Source organism: Anas acuta, chromosome 5 (genome assembly GCF_963932015.1).
Source record: "Anas acuta chromosome 5, bAnaAcu1.1, whole genome shotgun sequence".
Lineage (NCBI taxonomy): Eukaryota > Metazoa > Chordata > Aves > Anseriformes > Anatidae > Anas > Anas acuta.
This window is the reverse complement of record NC_088983.1, coordinates 21,381,076-21,401,093: the sequence shown is the minus strand read 5'-3', so window position 1 is coordinate 21,401,093 and position 20,018 is coordinate 21,381,076. Positions and strand designations below refer to the sequence as shown.

The 20,018-nt window shown below is 37.4% G+C and overlaps 1 protein-coding gene and 1 long non-coding RNA gene across 8 annotated transcripts in view; one reads left to right on the top strand and one right to left on the bottom strand.

Moving 5' to 3' along the window:
* The window catches only part of LOC137857024 (uncharacterized), a 35,772-nt gene extending 16,299 nt beyond the window's left edge, over positions 1–19,473 (bottom strand). For 2 of the 5 annotated variants that reach the window (XR_011096936.1, XR_011096939.1), the window contains exons 1-2: positions 19,105–19,473; positions 1,801–1,966 (exon numbers count right to left, since the gene is read on the bottom strand). This is a non-coding gene — a long non-coding RNA (uncharacterized lncRNA). The remainder of the gene's footprint in view (positions 1–1,800; positions 1,967–19,104) is intronic. The other 3 variants (XR_011096940.1, XR_011096937.1, XR_011096938.1) reach the window with 3 other exon arrangements.
* TSHR (thyroid stimulating hormone receptor) overlaps positions 1–20,018 on the top strand; it is a 68,623-nt gene that overhangs the window by 20,562 nt on the left and 28,043 nt on the right. For 2 of the 3 annotated variants that reach the window (XM_068683031.1, XM_068683029.1), the window contains exons 3-5: positions 7,456–7,530; positions 15,826–15,900; positions 17,153–17,227. In XM_068683031.1, the coding sequence (XP_068539132.1) occupies positions 7,456–7,530; positions 15,826–15,900; positions 17,153–17,227 (225 nt within the window). The remainder of the gene's footprint in view (positions 1–7,455; positions 7,531–15,825; positions 15,901–17,152; positions 17,228–20,018) is intronic. The other variant, XM_068683030.1, reaches the window with a different exon arrangement.

Below are 20,018 nucleotides of genomic sequence, written 5' to 3'. Positions count from 1 at the left end.
TTATTCTTTTAGATCTTCTATTAAAAATAACGTTTCTTCCCCTCCTGCAGTACTCTTGCACATCTGCTACCTCACCACTCACATTTTAGAACTGCAGGTAATTATTCAATTGTTTATAACCTGAATTGGCCATAACAAGGCATGCTAGGCATTAGTGGATGAGAACTTATCTTTATTGAAATAGATGTGATAGATAAGTCTTTTTTTTTTCTTGTTAACAAAATATGAAAAATGTCTCCATTCATAATAAATTGCGTATCCTATTGCTGGTCTAGACTAAGTTTTTTTTGTTTTAGCTCCCAGCATGATTTTTAACTCATTCTATTGGAGAATCTGTAGCTTTTCTAGAATAGGAATGTTTTTTTTTTTTTCTAGAATTGGAATGAATTTTCACTAAAACATTAGTATTTTTGTGATGAAATGAGGACTTCTGTTGTGTCACTTCCTTTATATATAAATGCACGCATGGATACAGTCCATAAATGGAGGCCAACAGCCTCTACACACTTGCCTCAGATCAGCTTTTGTTAACAAGTGGCTGCCTGCTTTTGTACTGCCCTGTTCATTGATGTCAGCAGTCTTGAGGCAAAGGTATCCCAGGTTTATTAATTCTTGCTCTTAATCCTATATATGGCCAGTTGATGCAGGAACTTCTCTGGCATCTCCCAGTTCACTCCCTAGAATCATAGAGACATGTAATTTGGAAGGGACCTGAGGCCTCTTGTCCAACCACCTGCTCAGAATTGGACCAATTGTGAGGTCCAACCCTGTTGCTCAGGGTTTTATCCAGCCTGCTGCTCAAAATTATCTGTGCCCAATGGTAACTAAATAAACCACCAGCATCAGCAAGAAGTCCATATTTTTATTTCAGCCTTTTATTACTAATGTAGTAATATGAGCCCTTCTTGTTATCCTTAACATTCCTTGCAAGTCTAATCTCCAGCTTAGCATTGGCTGAATGGCTGAGATGGACTAGTAATTATGAATTTATGAAAATGGGGAGACCTTGAGGCTTGCCTAATTATGTTTTATAATTGTACTGTATTGAATTAATTACTTTCTAAAATCCTTAAAAATAATTTTTCTTAAATATCTGCAGCCTAATTCACCATCTCAGTTTTATCACATAGATGGTGTATTGTTTTGGTTTTGTTGGGGGATATGTTTCTCCTATGACTTACAGTATCATATGTAAATCTGATAAACTTCATTCAAAACACGCTTCTATTAAATGTAAAAGGATGTAATCTCTGCTTTGGCTTTGAATAACACATCATCTGTTGCTTAGAGGCCTTTCAGATTGCAAAATTCTCAAATTGTAATAGTTACGAATTTGTAAAAGTATAGGTGTTCCTCTAAAGAATTAATTGAACTCTTCTCTTAAATATGCCCAGCTTATGAACCAATGACAACCTTTTGCCTATACTGTTTGGTAGTAACATGGTAGCAGATAACCAGCAGATAATTTAGTGAAAAGGAAAGTCACATTTGCAAAGTCCTTATGGCCTTGAATGAGATAATAGGTGCTTTTTATGCACCTTGAAATAATACGTTGACATCTGTGTCAGTTTATTTGGTTGGTGATTTCAAGGCTAGCTTAGCAAACTAATGTCAGTATCTTTTCCAGAATTATTCTTCAGAGATATTAACTGAACATAGAGTTTTATCTTCCCCCTGTTCCACATTTATGCGTAGGAAAATAACTTATGGAATCATACATACAGCATGCATACAGCTGACATAGCAATAACCTATCTAAAATTACGACCTGACATGGTAGTGTTACATTCTCTCTCATACCGTTAGATGAAACATGCCTGTTCTCAGTCTTCCGCTTGGTGCCAGGTGCTTCATGGTATGAAGGAACAGAAAAACAAAGATGCTCCTCCAGAAGGCATCAGTGTCGGGCTTCTGCTGTGGAATTCTTCCTGAATTACAACATCTTCTGTTGTTAATTTGCAAAAGCCTGTGAAGAATAGATCAAGATTTAAATTTCAGTAACATCAATGTCCTTCTGTATTTTTCTTATAGCATGATTACTACTACAAATCATGAAATCATAGAATCATAGAATATCCTGAGTTGGAAGGGACCCTTAAGGATCATCAAGTCCAACTCTTGACACCGCACAGGTCTACCCAAGTTCAGACCATGTGACTAAGTGCACAGTCCAATCTCTTCTTAAATTCAGTCAGGCTCGGTGCAGTGACCACTTCCCTGGGGAGCCTGTTCCAGTGTGCAACCACTCTCTCTGTGAAGAACCCCTTCCTGATGTCCAGCCTAAACTTCCCCTGCCTCAGCTTAACTCCGTTCCCGCGGGTCCTGTCGCTGGTGTTAATGGAGAAAAGGTCTCCTGCCTCTCGACACCCCCTTACGAGGAAGTTGTAGACTGCGATGAGGTCTCCCCTTAGCCTCCTCTTCTCCAGGCTGAACAGGCCCAGTGCCCTCAGCCGTTCCTCGTACGTCTTCCCCTCCAGGCCTTTCACCATCTTCGTAGCCCTCCTCTGGACACTCTCCAACAGTTTCATGTCCTTTTTATACTGTGGTGCCCAGAACTGCACACAGTACTCGAGGTGAGGCCGCACCAGCGCAGAGTAGAGCGGGACAATCACCTCCCTCGACCTACTAGCAATGCCGTGCTTGATGCACCCCAGGACACGGTTGGCCCTCCTGGCTGCCAGGGCACACTGCCGGCTCATATTCAACTTGTTGTCTACCATGACCCCCAGATCCCTCTCTTCTAGGCTGCTCTCCAGCGTCTCGTCGCCCAGTCTGTACGTGCAGCCAGGGTTTCCCCGTCCCAGGTGCAGGACCCGGCACTTGCTCTTATTGAACTTCATGCGGTTGGCGATCGCCCAGCTCTCCAACCTATCCAGATCCCTCTGCAAGGCCTTTCCACCCTCATTCGAGTCCACAACTCCTCCAAGTTTGGTGTCATCAGCAAACTTGCTCAAAATGCCTTCTATTCCTACATCCAGATCGTTTATAAAAATATTGAAAAGTACCGGCCCTAAAATGGAGCCTTGAGGGACCCCACTGGTGACCGCCCGCCAGCCTGACGCAGCCCCATTCACCATAACCCTTTGGGCCCTGCCCGTTAGCCAATTGCTCACCCATCGTATGATGTTTTTATTTAGCTGTATGCTGGACATTTTGTGAAATGAACTCTCACATTCTTGTTAAAAATTTTGGCTTAAGGAATTAGTACCTAAATTTTAACTACAATTTTTTGTGTGTTTTTCTTGGCCTCTAATATACCACGCACCTCATTTGGTTCTCCCAGCCCATAATTGCCGTTAGTAATGAAAATTACTAGATCATTCCTTGCTTTGTAAGCTCATCTAGAAAATGTTCTGAAGTTTCAATAAGATGATAGAGACCATGTTTACTGTTCCAAATATACTGCATTGTTTTGCTATATGGTTTCTACTATACAGCTTCCACAAATTAACTTTTTTTATTCTCTGAGCTGAATAAAAGATTTAGTTGGCCTTTTTACAAACCTTGTTTAAACAAGAATTTTAGAGCTACTATTCTCTTAAATTAATGTGTCTATGTATTCTCGATAGCCAGAAGTAGAGATTGTTTCCCTTTGCCACAGGAATGAAACAAAAAGCATTTCAATGAAATGCTCAAGTGCAAAGCTAATTCCTATCAGAAATGCATCAGTGCACTCAGATGCATATGCTTCATTCTGACAATAACAACACTGAAAAAAATGTTTTATAAGGCATTCAGATGCAATAGAAATTTCTCTCTTTTTTTTTTTTTCCATCTTAAAGTTGAAAAATCTTGGTAGAAAGGCTTTGCCTGGTATTTCCATCCCTTTCTGACTTAGGACAGGTGGAACATACAGTACTTTTAAGGTCAAAGATAAAGAACTTTTTTCCTGGGCTCAGAGGGACTGAAGAGGACATTTGTGAGTATCTTATAGAGACTTGCTGCATAGCTCCCCAAGCAGTTTTCTCCACAGCTTCTCCAAACAAGGCAGCAGCCCTGCACTGCACAGTTCCCTTTGCCAGCAGCCCCACACAGAGCATTAACATTTCTTCCATGCACTGTATTTCTCTATACAATTCCTTTGTCTTTCCGAATCTCCAGTACCTTTTCACACCCCATACACACTGCTCCTACACTACACAGCAACTCCCCTGCTCCCCAGTGCCAGCCCCTATGTTTCCCTGAGGCACCCCACTCATCACTGAGCTGCCCTCCAGCAGCACAAGATGGGAACTTCAGCAAGTGGCAGGCAGCAACACAGCACAGGACAGGGAGCACTGAGGCTGGAGAAAAACAAAGGAAGGTGAAGAGAGGGAGAAAGAAGAACAGTGAGGGCAGGGAGAAGTCCTTGAGGCTACTGCCACGGGCTTGTTTAAAATCCTGTGCTCTCAGGCTTCTTCTCAATAGTGATTAAAGTTATTTAACTGCAAACAGACTTTCTCCAAAAGAGCACTTGTGCACATAGTGTTTAGGTTGTGGCTGTACTCATGATGGGTGTCAGAGGTATTTTGGAATCCTGCAAGTTAAACACAGCTGGTACAGAGAGACAGTGCTGAATTACCAGATGTCTTCAACTTGGGAATTTCAGCACACTTTTCCTCTCTTTCCAGGGTAACTCCTCCTGATTCTGATTGCTGGGATTTTCTTGCATTTAAATGTGTTGTATTATGTGTCCATTAGCCAAGGCATCGGTTAGTTCAGAAGCACTTTGAACACTTGGATGTAAATATTTATGTACAATTAATACTTTTCAGTTTGATATTTCTTTCTCAGAGGAGACTGCGTGTTTGTGCATGTTCATCAAGTGTTGATCTAGGTAACACTAAAACAAATACATGTAAAACCATGCATGTTCTTACTGATGATGATGTTTAATTAATATACACAATTATACCTGCTTACAAAGCAGGAGAATGGAGGTCAACATGCAAAGAAAATAAGCCATTTCCTTCCCACTTTAATCCTGCAGCTGTAAAATGTGAAACTGTAACTCAGCCAGCTCCAAGCCAGCCAGTGCAGTAAAAATGTGACATGCAGAGTGCTGGGAAGGGAAGTGGTGGTTGCAGGCGTGAGGGAGGGGAAGAAGAAACACCACCACCACCACCACCACCCTTGCTGCTCTTCTACCTCCTCTCACATATGAGAAAAAGGTGCTCACCTGCCTGGGGTGAGCTGACCCATTCTGACCATGGGGCACATGAAAAGTGCTCTCTAATTCTCAGCCCCAGCTGCTTGGCATGAGGATGCGATGTTTGCTCATTCTCTGGTTTTCATTTCATTTTCTGTCAAGCTGATTCATATACAGCTGTTTGCAACATAGAACAGCGTTTTATTATCATTATTTGTCATTGATATCACCTATCTTTTGGTGTGTTAAAATGTAGGCTCTGCTAAAATGGATTAATTATTTTTTTCTGCAAAGACTGGAACTTCAATTTCTTGGGCAGTAGGCATTTACTGCTTACAAGAAAACAAAATTAAAGCATCTCACATATGCATCTAATTCTGCAATAATCTCAGATACAGACTGGAAATACATTATTGTATTCTCCTCTTTTTCTTTTCCTTCCTTTTTGGATCTGAAGTAGCTTTTTAAAAGTAACATTACTGTGGAAAGAGAGTCCACTGATCATGAAATCTCTACTTGTAACTTCTGCTATCTTTCCAAACATTGCTGAATACATCTCCAAAATATGCAATAAGAAGTAGATCTCATGTTAGAAAAGTTAAAAATAGTTCAGGTAATATGTCTTTAGCACCACAATAGGCAGGACATAAATTCCATTGAAACAGTGAGTAGCATTAGTCATCTGCTGGTTGTTAAGGCATAAAATGCTCACAAAGTATTGCTTCCAGTTTTTTAAAGCATTTCAAGTATTTCTGAAATATCCATTGAAATAAGTTAAATTTCAACTTTCACAAAAGTTCAACAAAAGAATAAAAAAAATCTGATCCATAATACCTTGCATTTAAAAGCCCTCCTGAGTTAAAAGATCATATTTACATTTCCATTTAACAGATTTTTTTCTGTTTTGTTTACAAAGCACAGCACAACCCAATTAGAATAAATGCAAAATTCCAGTTAGATAGTTAAGATCTGACTCTGGGTCTTCGAAGGCCTACTAAAGAGGAGGAAAAGCATATAATACTCTCTTTATTATTATATTTTACTCTATTTTGACATTTAAAATTAACTTCTAAGTCTCTTCTGGTCAATTTAATTTAAATTTAATATTTAAATTAACGGCCAGGTTGCTCAGGGGATGCGTAAACATGAAAAATATTAAAAACTGAGTCAGTAACTTCAATTAGAACCAGATTTTTTAAAAATCTTTTGACATTACTTTTGTACACACATGATCATGTGACATTCAATTTGAGAAAAATATTGTCACTTTTTAAAAACTTAAATGTCTTCTTTTTACTTTCTTTTGGTTAAGTAGCAAATTAAGTAAAGATAGCAGTTAAATATTTTAATATAATAAATATAATGAATATGCAAGGCATTCCAATTATTTTTAAATATCTATAGATTAGAAATATTATATGAATTGTGTTTAGAAAAGTAAATAAAATACAAGAATACATCATTTAAATGCTATTCCAGTACTGATCAATTTTAAAACATCTTAAATTTTGAGATTTTGAATTGCATAATCCGAGTAGTAATGCCAGTGTTACTCTGAAAATTTGCACTTTTTAGTTGTATTGCAGCTTTATTCAACACTTCAAAGCCTTTAACAGAGTAGTTCCAATATTACCATATTCCTAGTGATGACAGAGAAACTCTGAAAGGCTGTTTTCTTACCACATTTAGTAGATCACCAGCAGTATAATTGCTACTCAGTCTAAACTGTTTTGTAAATTAATATTTCTTAAGCTTGTTGTTTTGTTTTGCTTTGGAGCCACATTACACCTTATACCCTTTATGACATTCACTGTATGGCTAGAGTTTCTTTCTAAATTCATGTTACAGCATATTTTTTTCCTCAGCAATTAGTAAATCATTTGCCCTGGTGATAGAGAAATTGTGAGAACTGTTGCAGTGATGGCCCAAGGACCATCTTCGTGTCTTTCCTTTTTTTATTCATGGATGTAGAAAAATATGCCAATTTACCTGAGGAATAGGTCTCCTTAGAGAACACTAAGGTGATCTTGGTTCCTTGGTGAATACCAAGTGGGAAAAGAGAAAAAATATGATTCTAAAATGTGAAATCTGAATATTTAGTACCTATCACATTGCTTTTTTTTTTTTTTTTTAATGGTAGTATAGTATACATCTAGAACATCAGCCCAAATTAAAGTCCTGTTAAAAGTTCCTTTGTCACACAACATCGGTGCCACCCTCCATGAGGTGGATGAGAACAGAGAGGAAAAATAAAGTGGCTTGTTTAGCACTAGCCATTGCTTGCCAAGGTCGGTGACTTGTTTCTTTTTCTGTTTGCTGGTGTTTAGCTATATCTCCATAGATGAAACCCTTCAGAGTCTGGAGGCCCATTCCTTCAACAGTTTAAGTAAAGTCACTCATATGTAAGTACTGCAGTTAATTAAATGTAAATAAATGAATGCAGTGGTTCAAATAAATTTCAAGGTGTATGGAGTAACATACAGGTTGATTTATGAGTTGTCATTCTCTTCTCCTTTGCAGAAAAATATTCCTTTTCTCATTTTCTTTCTCCGTATTGTGGAGAAAGTCTGTTTTTTTTTTTTTTCTTTTGTGCTTTCTTTAGTTCCCTTGCTTTTCCATATCCTCCTAAGTGTAAGAAAAATATGTGGGACTGCACTGCAAGCTCTGGCTTGGTGGCAAGTTTATTTGAACTGGCAGCTAAGAATTGGTTCTGTCAACTTACTAAACATACATGTAAGTGTAAAACAGCATAAGAAGTGAAATTGGAAAGGCCATAGCACAGAGCAAAATGGCACTAGCAAGAGACATGAAGAGTAACAAGTAATCATTCTGGAAGTGCACTAAGTATAATATATAATAATAATATATAATATATATATAATATATATATAATATATAATATATATAATATATATAATAATAATATATAATATATAATAAGTATAATATATAATAAGTATAATATATAATAAGTATAATATATAATAAGTATAATATATAATATAATAGTATAGTGTAGTATAATAGTATAATAACAAAGAGTATTTGTCTGGTTATTAAATGGAATGGGGAATATTATGGGTAAAGGTTTCTGACAAGTTTTTATATTTTTTGTTCTTATCAGTCCTCACCAAAAAAAATTAACCATAAGTGCAACTAACATCAAGGACAAAGGGAAGAGATACCAACTTAATATTCTTTAACCTCTTCTTTCCTTATTCTTACTTAAGATTTTCAGATTGTGTCAAACGAACCTAACATTAGAATGTTTAAAGTCCTGTATGAAACAAAGTCAGCTATCTTTGAGAACTTGCAAAGGATGAGTGAAATACCAGAAAAGAAAAAAGGGCAAAAACTGGGTCTGTCTTCTAAAAGAAACTGTGATGAAAGCAGATTAACTTCAATTCCTGAAAAAGAAATCTGGAACCAGTAATCAAACTAATTGTGTGTAAACACAAAGAATACTGTGAAATGAAATTACAGCTACATGGATTTAAGAACAAATCAGATCAGGCTATCCTGCAACAGGAAGAAGGTGTCAAAATTACAGTACTATGGCTTTTGGCACTATATGGTATGAGACTGCACTATAAAAAGGCTTGCAGAACAAGGCCTAACTTAAATAGTACTGGGGCAGATATAAAAGTGGCAGGATACCTGCACCTAGAGAATTCTTGTCATTCAGAATTACCCTGTCAAAATGAGAAGTTAATTTACTGAATAAGGCTTCACAGGATCCATCCTTCACCTGGTTCTCTGATCCAAATGAGGGCATACAAAGTGTGTCAGTATCAAAAAGCTCATATAAGCTGCAGTTTGGCACATTTTGGAGATTTTTGTTTGAAGAGACTCCATGGGAGAGCAACGCCAGTCAGTAAGGGTCCAGAAAACTTTATCTGAAAGAGTTTTGTTTCCAAAACTAAAATATGACAGAGGCAGATACATCTTTTAAGCGTATAAAAGGTTGCTTCAAGGGATGAAACTACTATCCGTTTTTCACACTGACAAAGCAAAACTAATAATAAAATTAGATTAAGGAGCAATCTAGAAAAAGCTTTCTTATGGTTGGCATAAATAAATACAATTGCTTTCCTAGGGAATTTGTCTTTGTCACTAGAGGCCTTTAAGTCTGTAATCAGAAACTCCATAGGTCTATTTAACATTCACTCAGAGAATGAGATTGAACTAGGTGATCTCTCAACACTGCACTATTTTCTATACTTCTTTTGCATTTAATTTATACATTATGAAACAGAAGGGTTAATAAAAATAAAGGAGATAATATCATTACTCTTACTGTAGATAGAGAGCAACTAACACTAGAAAAGGGAAGCATCTACCCTACAAATCCCTGGCAGATTACGTTAAGAGTAGAGTCCAGGATCCTGAGACCTAGTTTAGTCCAATAACATGCTCCTTTAATATTCTGGAAATGGTGTCACAAGAAAGCTTTAGTGTTAATAACAGTACTTATCTTTGGTTTGAATTTAGCCAGTCTCTTCTGTAAATGGTTTTTCCAGGTCCATGTTACTCATTCTCCCTTCCTGTTTCAAAGTTGTTGTGTCTTCAGGATTTCTTGTTTAACAAAAAAGAACATTTAATGAAACACTTACTGGCATCCCATTTTAAAAGTAATAAAGTATTTGGCACTACACACCTTGTGGTTCACCTTATTAGAAATTAAAGACAATAAAATACTCTTGGGCCATCTCATTTCATTGCAGAGTTCTTCCATGCAATACCCAGGGTTGTATCATTTTTTTTTTTTTAATTGTATGAATATAAAGTTTTCCTAAGAATGGCTTGAGGAAAAGAGGAACCAGCTGGTTAGATAGCTACTATTATTTCTGTATTAGATTCAAAGTGAAGAATGGATTAGAAAAGCCTACCTAAGGATAGTAATTCATAACACAAAGGATCTCTTTCAAAGGCTAATGTAAGCCTTTGCATATAAAGGACAATTCCATAAAAACGCGCATCTTGAAATGTGACTACTTTAAAGGAGTGGTAGATTGAGCTAAGGTGTTTTCAGTGCCTCCTCTGGCACATGAAGGCTCCTCTGGAAACCCTCTGGTGTTCTACAGAATGTTTCAGCACCAAGCACCCAACTCGTTGTAAGGCACTACATCCACACCTATCCTACAGGCCTTCTCTCCCAGAAGCCCTGTCAGAGCACACCTCAAGGTTTGAAGCCACCACATTATCACACTCATGTCAGATCCATGGCCTGCATGTGCCACCCATGATGCTGCAGCCTGTGTAGGAGTCAGTGGAGCTTAATGGTAATTACACCTTCATCTGTGGTACAGGCTCTGGGGAGGGCACAGTGGGGAGGAGTTATCCTCATTTGTTATAGAGGGTAATGTAGGACTTTATATTTCTCACAAGGCACTACCAAAAAAAAAAAAGAAAATGTACATAGACAAACTATATACATATAATTATGAAAGAACCATAAATACTTCTCAAGACAACACACCAGAACCAAAAGCTTACTTGCAAAGGCAAAACCCCAACCTTTGCAGCTATCCCATGAAGAAGGGTTAACTGTACTACTCAAAAGCATTTATACACTTTTAAAATCAGTTTGGAAGTAAAGCACACACATTATTTAATCAGAGAATACACAAACATCTGGCAAATTAGGCAGTTGAATATAAACAGAAAAAGAAAGCTATTTATAAATTCGACTATTTTTCTCAGTTGCTTCCATAACTCCTCTGATTTGTTAACACTTATTGTTGGGTTTGATTTACTTTCCAAAGAACAAGATTATTTAGGGATAAATGTATGTGTTGTGCTATGCATTTGTTTAATGTTCTCCACTTACATAGTTATTTTCAAACTATTATTGCTAAAATACTGGATGAAGAGTAGCATAGGATATATTCAAGGAAGTTGAAGTTACTCTAACAGTTTTGAAAAGAAGTCATTTCATAGAGGTTAGCTTTCATAGGTTCATTTTTCATGGACTTTTCATAGGGTACGGTTTTAAATAAATAATCTTTTTACCCTAATTTAAACTTATATACACAGTTTAATTTTTAAAACATTTGTTTTTCTACAGAACTTCTTATGAGAAAATTTAGTGTTTATGGAAAGGAAGAACTAATTGCTTGGCTTGAGTCAAGTGTCATGTGAATAGGCATCCTGTGTTTGTCACCACTTCATGCCAAGCCTGTTAGTGTGCCTCACTTTTCATCTTAAGCACTCTGCTTTCCTGGTCCTTGTTTGGTTCTGCTTCTGTGCCTCCATTCCTACTTTCTGTTCCCTCCAGACCTTATCTGCATGTATGCAGCTTGTCCATATTCCCCTACAAGCAACTCTGAATATATTTATATGAACCTAATCCATTTGAGTGCTGAGTAACTTCTGCAAAATGAGGATACTGATCAACTGCTGTATTTTAATGAGATGGATCTCATTTCAGTTGTAATTAATAGCCACTCTTTTACGATTAAAATCAGGGCCGAGACTTTGTATTAATTTTTTTTTGCCAGTGATGGGGATTGTTGGTCTAACAATATTTTCTTTTTCCTTATTTTTGTCATTACTGTTTCTAAGTATACCTGCGAGACAAATTTAACATGCTTACAAATTCAGGATCGTCTTTCCCATAGAGTGACAAAACTGTATTGTAGATACAAATGTGAAAGTGCCAGATGAGCAATGTCTCTGGGTACATATCTTACTAGTGTGTTGCAGCTTGGTAGCATCAGGCTTGAGAGCTTTTGGAGCTAGGTCTTTTTTCTCAGGAAAACATTTTCACGTAAGGAACACCAGGAAAACTCTTTCTTTCCCCTTTCCCTGTGTCTCTGCTCACTCTCTTCATCTCTCCCTCACTTCTCCACAACTCCTCCCTACTCCAAACGCTCTCTCCTCTTGAACAACCACATGAAAAGCCCTTTGAGCATGTGGGAGTATTGCCAAAGGTTGCGGTTCAAGTGGCTTGCCCTTGTACATGCAACATCATTTAGAGCTTGCAGGGGCTGCTCTCCATCTCTGCATTGGGCAAGTGCTGGGGCAGCTCTCCCAGCCTCCAGGCAAATACTGCAATTCTTGCAGCCAGCTCAGGGAGCCAAGTCATGGCATATCAGGCTGCAGAAAGGAGATATGATTTTATAGAAGGGTCAGAGAAGCAACTGGAGAGAAAGGTTGAAGAGGGAAGAGCTGGCCCTAATACGAATCTGAATAAAGGGGACTGCTGTATACCTGCAGTGAATTTCAGGGCACTGGAACAAGACCTGTGCAGAAAGAAAAACTTGTTAAAAGCTTTTGTCTGGAGGTGGGGAATAGACAGGCTGGAGCCTGAGCCAATTTTTTGGAGCTAGTGATGCAAAAGCTTGACAGCTGTGTGCAGGTGGAATGCCAATTTGGACAGCTCAATTTGGGGGGACTGCAGCTAGGCTGCGCAGGGAGAGAGAAATGTGGAAGTCTATGTACAAATCATAGAGGCCAGGGAAGCTATAGACAAAGTAAATCAAAGTGGAGAGCGGTCTAGTTATTTTAAGAAAAAGAAAACAGCTGACTTAAAACATTTTAGAACTGCTGACCTAGATATCCTTATTATTCATACACATTTCAGCATAGTGGCATTATATAGAGACTTTGCTCTGATTTGCAATAGCTGAGCTCTAGTCTTGAACAAACTCAGGGGTTTGTCAATACTGCAAGGCAGGTATGAAAGATATATCTGGTAAATTAATTTTAGGAGCAGCATAAATATGTGAATGTTTTTCCTTTTTAAAATTCATATAAGACGTGAAGTCACTTATTAACTTTTCTAGGGTTTATTTTGCAAACTTGCAGCTCATTAAGTAATTTGTCAGACTAATATTCAAACGATTATTAGTTTCAGTTTTAGATTAATTTTGATTTGGAACTAAATACTTATGTCTGCTCATGAACATAAGTATGTTATTTATAGTTATTCATAAGTATTAACACAGAACCGTAAGTATGCCACTAAGTAATTTTCTCTGCACATGTGTTACTGACACTTTAAGGTTTTTAATGTAATTTCTTTAAAAAGCAGAACTTAAGTGCTATTCATGGACAGTAAGATTTTAGCTTGATTGTGAACCTACCACATTTTTAATTACTAGTCTGAGGGCCAGAAATGAAATGTAAAACTTTGACTTTAAATCACACATAAGCCAAATCTTAATGATTTTACGTACTTTTTTTAAAAGTAAAACAGAAGCTGAATATTTTGTATTGTAACTTTCAGTAATTTTATGAGTGTTCCACAGATAATTCTGTTATCTTAAGGGTAGATAGCATCAGCCTTCTTTCTTATTAGCATTTCTAAGTCATTTTAGTTAGGACTGTGAAGTGAAAGATTTGTCCAGGACACCTTTCACCGCTCTGTGTAACTGCTCAGCAAGGATACCTATTAAATATCTTTAATCATTTTGTTCCCAGAAATACTCGGAATTTTTACATTGCTGCTGGGCACAGAATTTAAGCCCTGTATGCTAAGATTAAATTGTATTTATATTGTGTATCAAAGTTCCATTTCAAAAGTCACCTAAAGTTGGTTCTCATAGGCACTTATATACCAGGGAATTAGCCTGCCAGACATTTTTAAGTATATACTTTGGCTGTCTCTGTATTTTAGGCAGCTAAAACTACTAATATTTTTCTCAGAGCTACTTTTAAAAGGAACCTTAAGTTTCTAAATCTGTGTTTCAATCTTTTCAATTCACTGATTTAGAAAAGATTACCGATAGAAATGCAAACCCTGTCTAATGAATCTACCGATAATCAACAATCTTTTCTTCATTTTTGGAACCTTTAGAAGTAATATTTAAACCACAGGAGTCTTTTGATTACAATTTGAAAATTGCTATCATATAACATTTAGGCACCTTTGAATGTACTATTCATGATTGATTCACATAGAATAAATTATGAAATCTATCTTGTGTATCACTGTCCTGTTAACTTGTGAGAGCAGGACTATTTAATAACTTTCATTACTTCATAAGCTGCAATACTGATGGAGCTACAGATATCCTTTAAATCTGAGATTTTAGAGAAGATTCTTTCCAGTATTGTGATATTAATGATGTTTGAGTATGCAAACAAGGACAGTTTCATGAACAGAACTAAATTTGAAGATCTTTCTCTTTTTCATGCATATGAAATGAGAGGCCACATATTCAGCCAGTCAAGTTCAAGAACCGGACTAGAAGCAGAGAAAAATGAATTTTTCTCCTGATTTTTTTTTTTGTAAGCTTAACATTCACTTGGGTCAAATCACTTTTTCCCTTTTTATACCTCTCTAACCCTCTTTCTCATCCATTTTGTGAAGAGATTTCTGGGCAACTGTTTGTCAAAAGTGCCCACAATGGGTCCTTTTCATCCTTTCAGAAAATAAGAAACCTCTATAATACAACATGTAGGACAAAATGCAATTATAAAAATACATTATATTTCAAAGTACACTTCTTCCCTAATCCCAGCATCACCAATTCAAGGACATGAAACAGTGAGGGCATAAGCCTTTCTTCATTGTTCAGTGTATATATTGATTTCCTCACTAACAGTCTTTAAGCTTTTCTCCTATTACTGTGCCAAATGTCTCATCTGGCAATTTTAAATCTTTTATTCACAGATTAACTAGTATTTCATTTTGCTCTGTTAAACAGCACTTGCCCTCTTTTGGCCTAGTTACTTAATAAAATCTGCTTGAATCTCATCGCATTATTCCGTGCTTCCAATTTTAGTACCATCTGCAGATTTTGAAATCTTACTTTCAATACCCTCTTCCAAACTGCAGAGTACTATGAATAGAAACAAGCCAGAACTCAATGACTCTATGGTACTCCAATGTATTATCCATTTCCCGACTGAATGTTGATCTGAAAACTCTCTTCCCCTGGAATACGTTTGGTCCACAACAAAGGAATATACAGCCAAGAAGCTCCTGACTCCAGCTTTTCAAATGCAGCCAGTGATGAAAAAAACATTGTCAGTTCAAGTCTGTGGAGCAAATTCCACTGTTGGAAGTATGATTGCTACATAACTAATAAAATAATTTGAGAGAAGCAAGAGACTGACACAGAAGATTTCTCTTAATAGCAGAAACAGTACTGTTCAAAGAAGGTAACAGACACAACATTTGAATATGTTGCTCTAATAGTAGTATTATAGCTATTAACTGAATCAGTTCAACATGCAAGTAGAAGCTGAACCCTTGTCTCCCTACCACGTAAACAGTAGAAAATGAAGGCTTGGAAGATGGAGAACTGTTTTCTCAGTAAAGCAGCATACATAGAAGATAAAGTCTTGGTACCTGTCTCCACATACTGATTTATCTATTGTCTTACTTTTCCCACTTTCATTTCTCAGATAACTTGGTTATAATGATTTTATTATGTAAGAATGATTCCAGTGACAGAGGTGTTCTTAAAATCCAGCTTCCTGATACCCTATGTTGTCTAGGCTGATCACTGCTTTGGGTGACTTGGCAGTGCTAAGGCATGCTAATTCAAGTACTACTGGTTTGCACCATGTCTATGACCACTTTTTGGGCTGACCTAAGACCAGAACATCACCCACAAAACCCACACCACCATGCCACCCATTTTAACTTTCATTTTAAAATTGATAAAATAAAAATTCTGTTAAAATAAAGAAAGAAATGATTAATCATAATTATCAATGTGCTAACATTCCCCCTTTCTTTACAGTGAAATTCGAAATCTTAGAAACTTGGATTACATAGATCCAGATGCCTTTAAGAACCTCCCACTGTTGAAATACCTGTAAGTATTTAGCATCTGTAAGTTGTTGGCACTTAAGCCTTACAGAGAACTCTATTTTTTTATTTTTTTATTTTTACACAACAACAGTTTATTTGCATTTCATTTTAGAAATGGTTGCAATGCTTTTCCATGTTTATTTTAATGACAGAACATCAGTATAAGTGGTTGGAACTTTAACTACTTTTGCAAGAAAGGAAAAGGTTCACAAATTCATCAGTATTCTTGTGATCTATTAAGTGCAATACACAAATTTTTGCCTGACAACATTCCACAGCTAGTATTCTGCTAATGATGGTGCTGTCATACTATATTTATCTAGGGAATACTGGGAAGAGAGATATAACAGAAATCATACATCTTTTCTATTTGCTGGATATTTATATAGGGTTTTAAGGAATATCCATCAGCTACATGTGACAAATAAGTCTATATCTGATTTCATATGACTTCTATGGTAGAAAGAAATCCTCGGGGATTCTCTATATCCCCATGAAGAGCAGCACAGAGTAACCAAACCACAGAATTATAAAATTATTGCACAGGAAACAGAAGAAGAGAAAGAGAATATCTTCTGTAATTTTTAGTAATGTTCAGAAGACTCTGAAAAGAGTTGTGTGCTTGTGGTGGGGATAGCAGCAAGGAAGAAAGACTTCCCAGATTTTTCCTATATATCAAAAGTGATTTAAAAAAAAAAAAAAAAAAAAAAAAAAAAAAAAAAAAAAGAATGTAATCAACACTTTAATTTCAAAATAGTTTTAAAATTTGAGAACTGTATTTCCTGAACCCTACAGAAGTTCAGAAATAAGGGGAATTAACTGTATTCATGTTAGAAGACTGTTTGGAAGACATTTTTTCCTTTTTTAGAGGTATTTCAACAGCTCTGAGCCTCAATGAAAGACAGAGGATTTGGGGCCCAGACAAAAGTCTGAAGCAGCCTTAATCTCAGAAATGTGCACAAAGTTGTATTTTTTTTTTCCTCCCTACTTACTTCACAGGCTACTTCCTCCTGCACACGTACTTATCTGCATTTTATTCCGTGTTTCCATTTTTAGGTTCTATCACTTACCATAAATTTGGTATTCTGATTTATTTTTTATTTTATTCTTCCATCATAGTATTTTGGAGAGTTGATTTGGACTGTGAATTGACTGACAATAGAGAAATACTGATCCTGCACTGCTGAATGATTTAAATACACTGTATGTCTTTATTTGGTGATCCCCTACATGTAATTCTCCTCTCTCTGCTCTAGTGGTATTTTTAATACTGGACTCAAAGTATTTCCTGACCTCACCAAAATCTACTCATCTGATGTGAACTTTTTACTGTAAGTATCTGTCCTCATGGTTAGAATTCTGCCATCCTCAGATCCCAAGAAAACCAACAGCAAAGGCTTACATTTTAGAGAAAAATATCAAATACGCCTGTCAAAGTACTTTTCCTCAAGCTGTAGTTCAACGATCATTAGTATCAAATCTGGAAAATGCCAGGTCATCTAGCACTATAAAATTTGACCTGGATGAGACACACAATCACATTTCTCTTAAATTCCCCAAAGAACACGATACACAATTTCTATAGGCCTTTTACTCTTGTTTTGTTTTAATGCTGGCTGTGCAATATCTGAATTAGCCTGACATCAGAATAGTATAACACACAGGACCTGGTCTAACATGCAGCCTGCTAACATGTAGTCAGCCTGTCAACATCTTTCTGACAAATTTGTGCTGGCATGGTGAGCTTGCGGTACACATTTTCAGATAGTAGCATCCACTAATGTCCCACATTGTTGAATCATAACCTCAGCTGGCTATCTGCCTTCTTTCTTTTGAGTACAGACAGCTCAAGAGCAGGAGAACTGGAAAATCTCTAGAGCAATTTTTTATCTTTACACTTTTAAAAAAGCTCAATGTTGGCCTGAACCTTAAGGAAGGTTTCACAAGAAGAAAGATTTTAAGGAAGCCTTTACATTTTGGTGAAGGTTTATTTTACCCCAAATATGTTGCTTCATACAACTCATGTTTTAATACAGGAAATCCCAAAACAGAAAAGAAATTTTGCTTAAAAAAGCAAATTACCAAAGCTTAGAGTTTGTATGTCTGTAACTCAGGAGCACCTTGGTTTCATGACAATGAGGTCAGCTCAAGCTGGCACAACATGTGTTCATCCATACCTGCAGCCCTAAGAGTACTTCTGAACATCCTAAATGTCTGTGCTGCAGCAAATACCAAAAAGCCTTGGAAAACCTGGGAGGCCACAGAACAGCAAGCTGTACCTTAGCTAATTTGCACTACTTCCTCTACATTAGCCCATGACAGGCCTCCTTTAAGAGCCTGAGTTCACCGCAGGCTATCTGAATTCACACTGCTCTTACTACACCAGTATAGTCACAGGCAGACACCCAATTTTGGTGTCAGTTTGGGAAAAAAATAAGAGACCTGTGCTGTAAGAAACTAGTAGGAACATCAGGCACTGCCACTCTTTCTTTTAAGAACCTACCTGCACTGTTGAAATTTAATTATTGTATCTCAGTGCTTCTGGACATACATTACCAGGCCTCAGACTGTGGTTGATTGTTAATGAGATGCTAACACTAGGAAAAGCCCTGGGGCTCTGTGGGAAGAGCTAGCAGTACCTCTAGCACAACAGTAATCCTATGTGTAAATTCACATCCTCAGCTGATGGGCTCCATTAGTCCTGACTGTAATATCCTTATTTCATAACTGCAACAAGCACACTTCTCCCTTCCCTAACATCATAAGGCTCCTTCAGGGTCCATCACTGTTCCCCTGTACGTAATGACTGCAGGGCACCGAGGGAACTGAATATGGATATCCACTGTAAGTGGATGCAGCAACCTCCAGAATAGCCTTTTGTGTCCATAGACATTGATGTAATGCTGGTAGCACCAATGCCTCTCACTAGTTTAGGTATTCTGAATTCCTTTCTTTCTCTCCTACTTCCAGCCACCTTCCTTTCCCTTACTTCTCATACTTCTGCCCTCACTGCGATGGATAGCAAGTCTTCTTTCTGTTATCAAAACATCAGACAGCAGCCTGCAAGTACCAATCCAGCCAAGGCAGAAAAGCCTTTCACCCATAAGCCTCCTGTGAACAAAGGGCCACATCTTTCCTGGAAACTATTTGGCTTTACTTTAAGAAAACACCCTTAAGAGAGGGTGCCTGTCTCCTTTCTGCCACTCACCTGGTTTCACAGTAGTTGAGCAAGGTACATGTCTTCTTTTAGAGTCACAGCATAGGCCTATATGAATAGATACTTTGCTTAAATGGTCTTGCCTAACCTTGCTTATATAGTCACATTTTAAGCACAACTCTATTATCCCACTGAACAAGCAAAGCACAAGGAGTGATAATTAACTACTTTTAAGCAAGACTTCCTAGGTGGAGCCCTCTCTTATTAACTGCAGTCCTCAGCTGAAAAGAATTGCCCTACTAGCAAGTTTTGCTAATTTAGTTGGGTTTGCTTACACGAAGCACTCCTACATCACACTAAAACACCTTAAAAACATTTACTTTAGCTAAATTTAAGGCCTCTTCTCCTGCCCACCCTTCACTGCTTCAATAGCTTGAAGCAAATTACAGAATGGCTTCTTGGAGAAAGGGAGTGCAAACGTGGCAGGGGTAGTGGTGGTGTATCTCCCATTGCTATCCTTAAAGGTATTTCAGAAACAAAGAGTACTACCGTTAAAAGAGCAAGTGTTTCTTTCCATTTAGGAAGCAAACCCTATTTATTTCTCTGTGCCTTAACCTACAATTTGAGCCCAAATTCAGGGTTGCAATCAAGACAAGAAGGAGCAGCTCAGATGAAGACTTGCAGGCTGGTTAAAGTATCTCAGTCACTACCTAGGTGTTGTAGTCTCTATATGGTAGCAGCGTTCAGTTGGAAGAGGCTTGACAGCTAGATGGGCTAAGTAAGAGGCTATTGAAAATCAGAGGTATTATTCTAGAAGGTAACTTGCAGAGAGGTGATTGGTGGAATACCGTAGGTGGTGTTGCAGTGCTGCAAAGTGGTGTTCTGAGTCAAGTCAGAAAGAGCCCCATGTAGGGCCACCAAGGTGATGAAGGGTCTGGAGCACTTCTCCTATGAGGAAAGGCTGA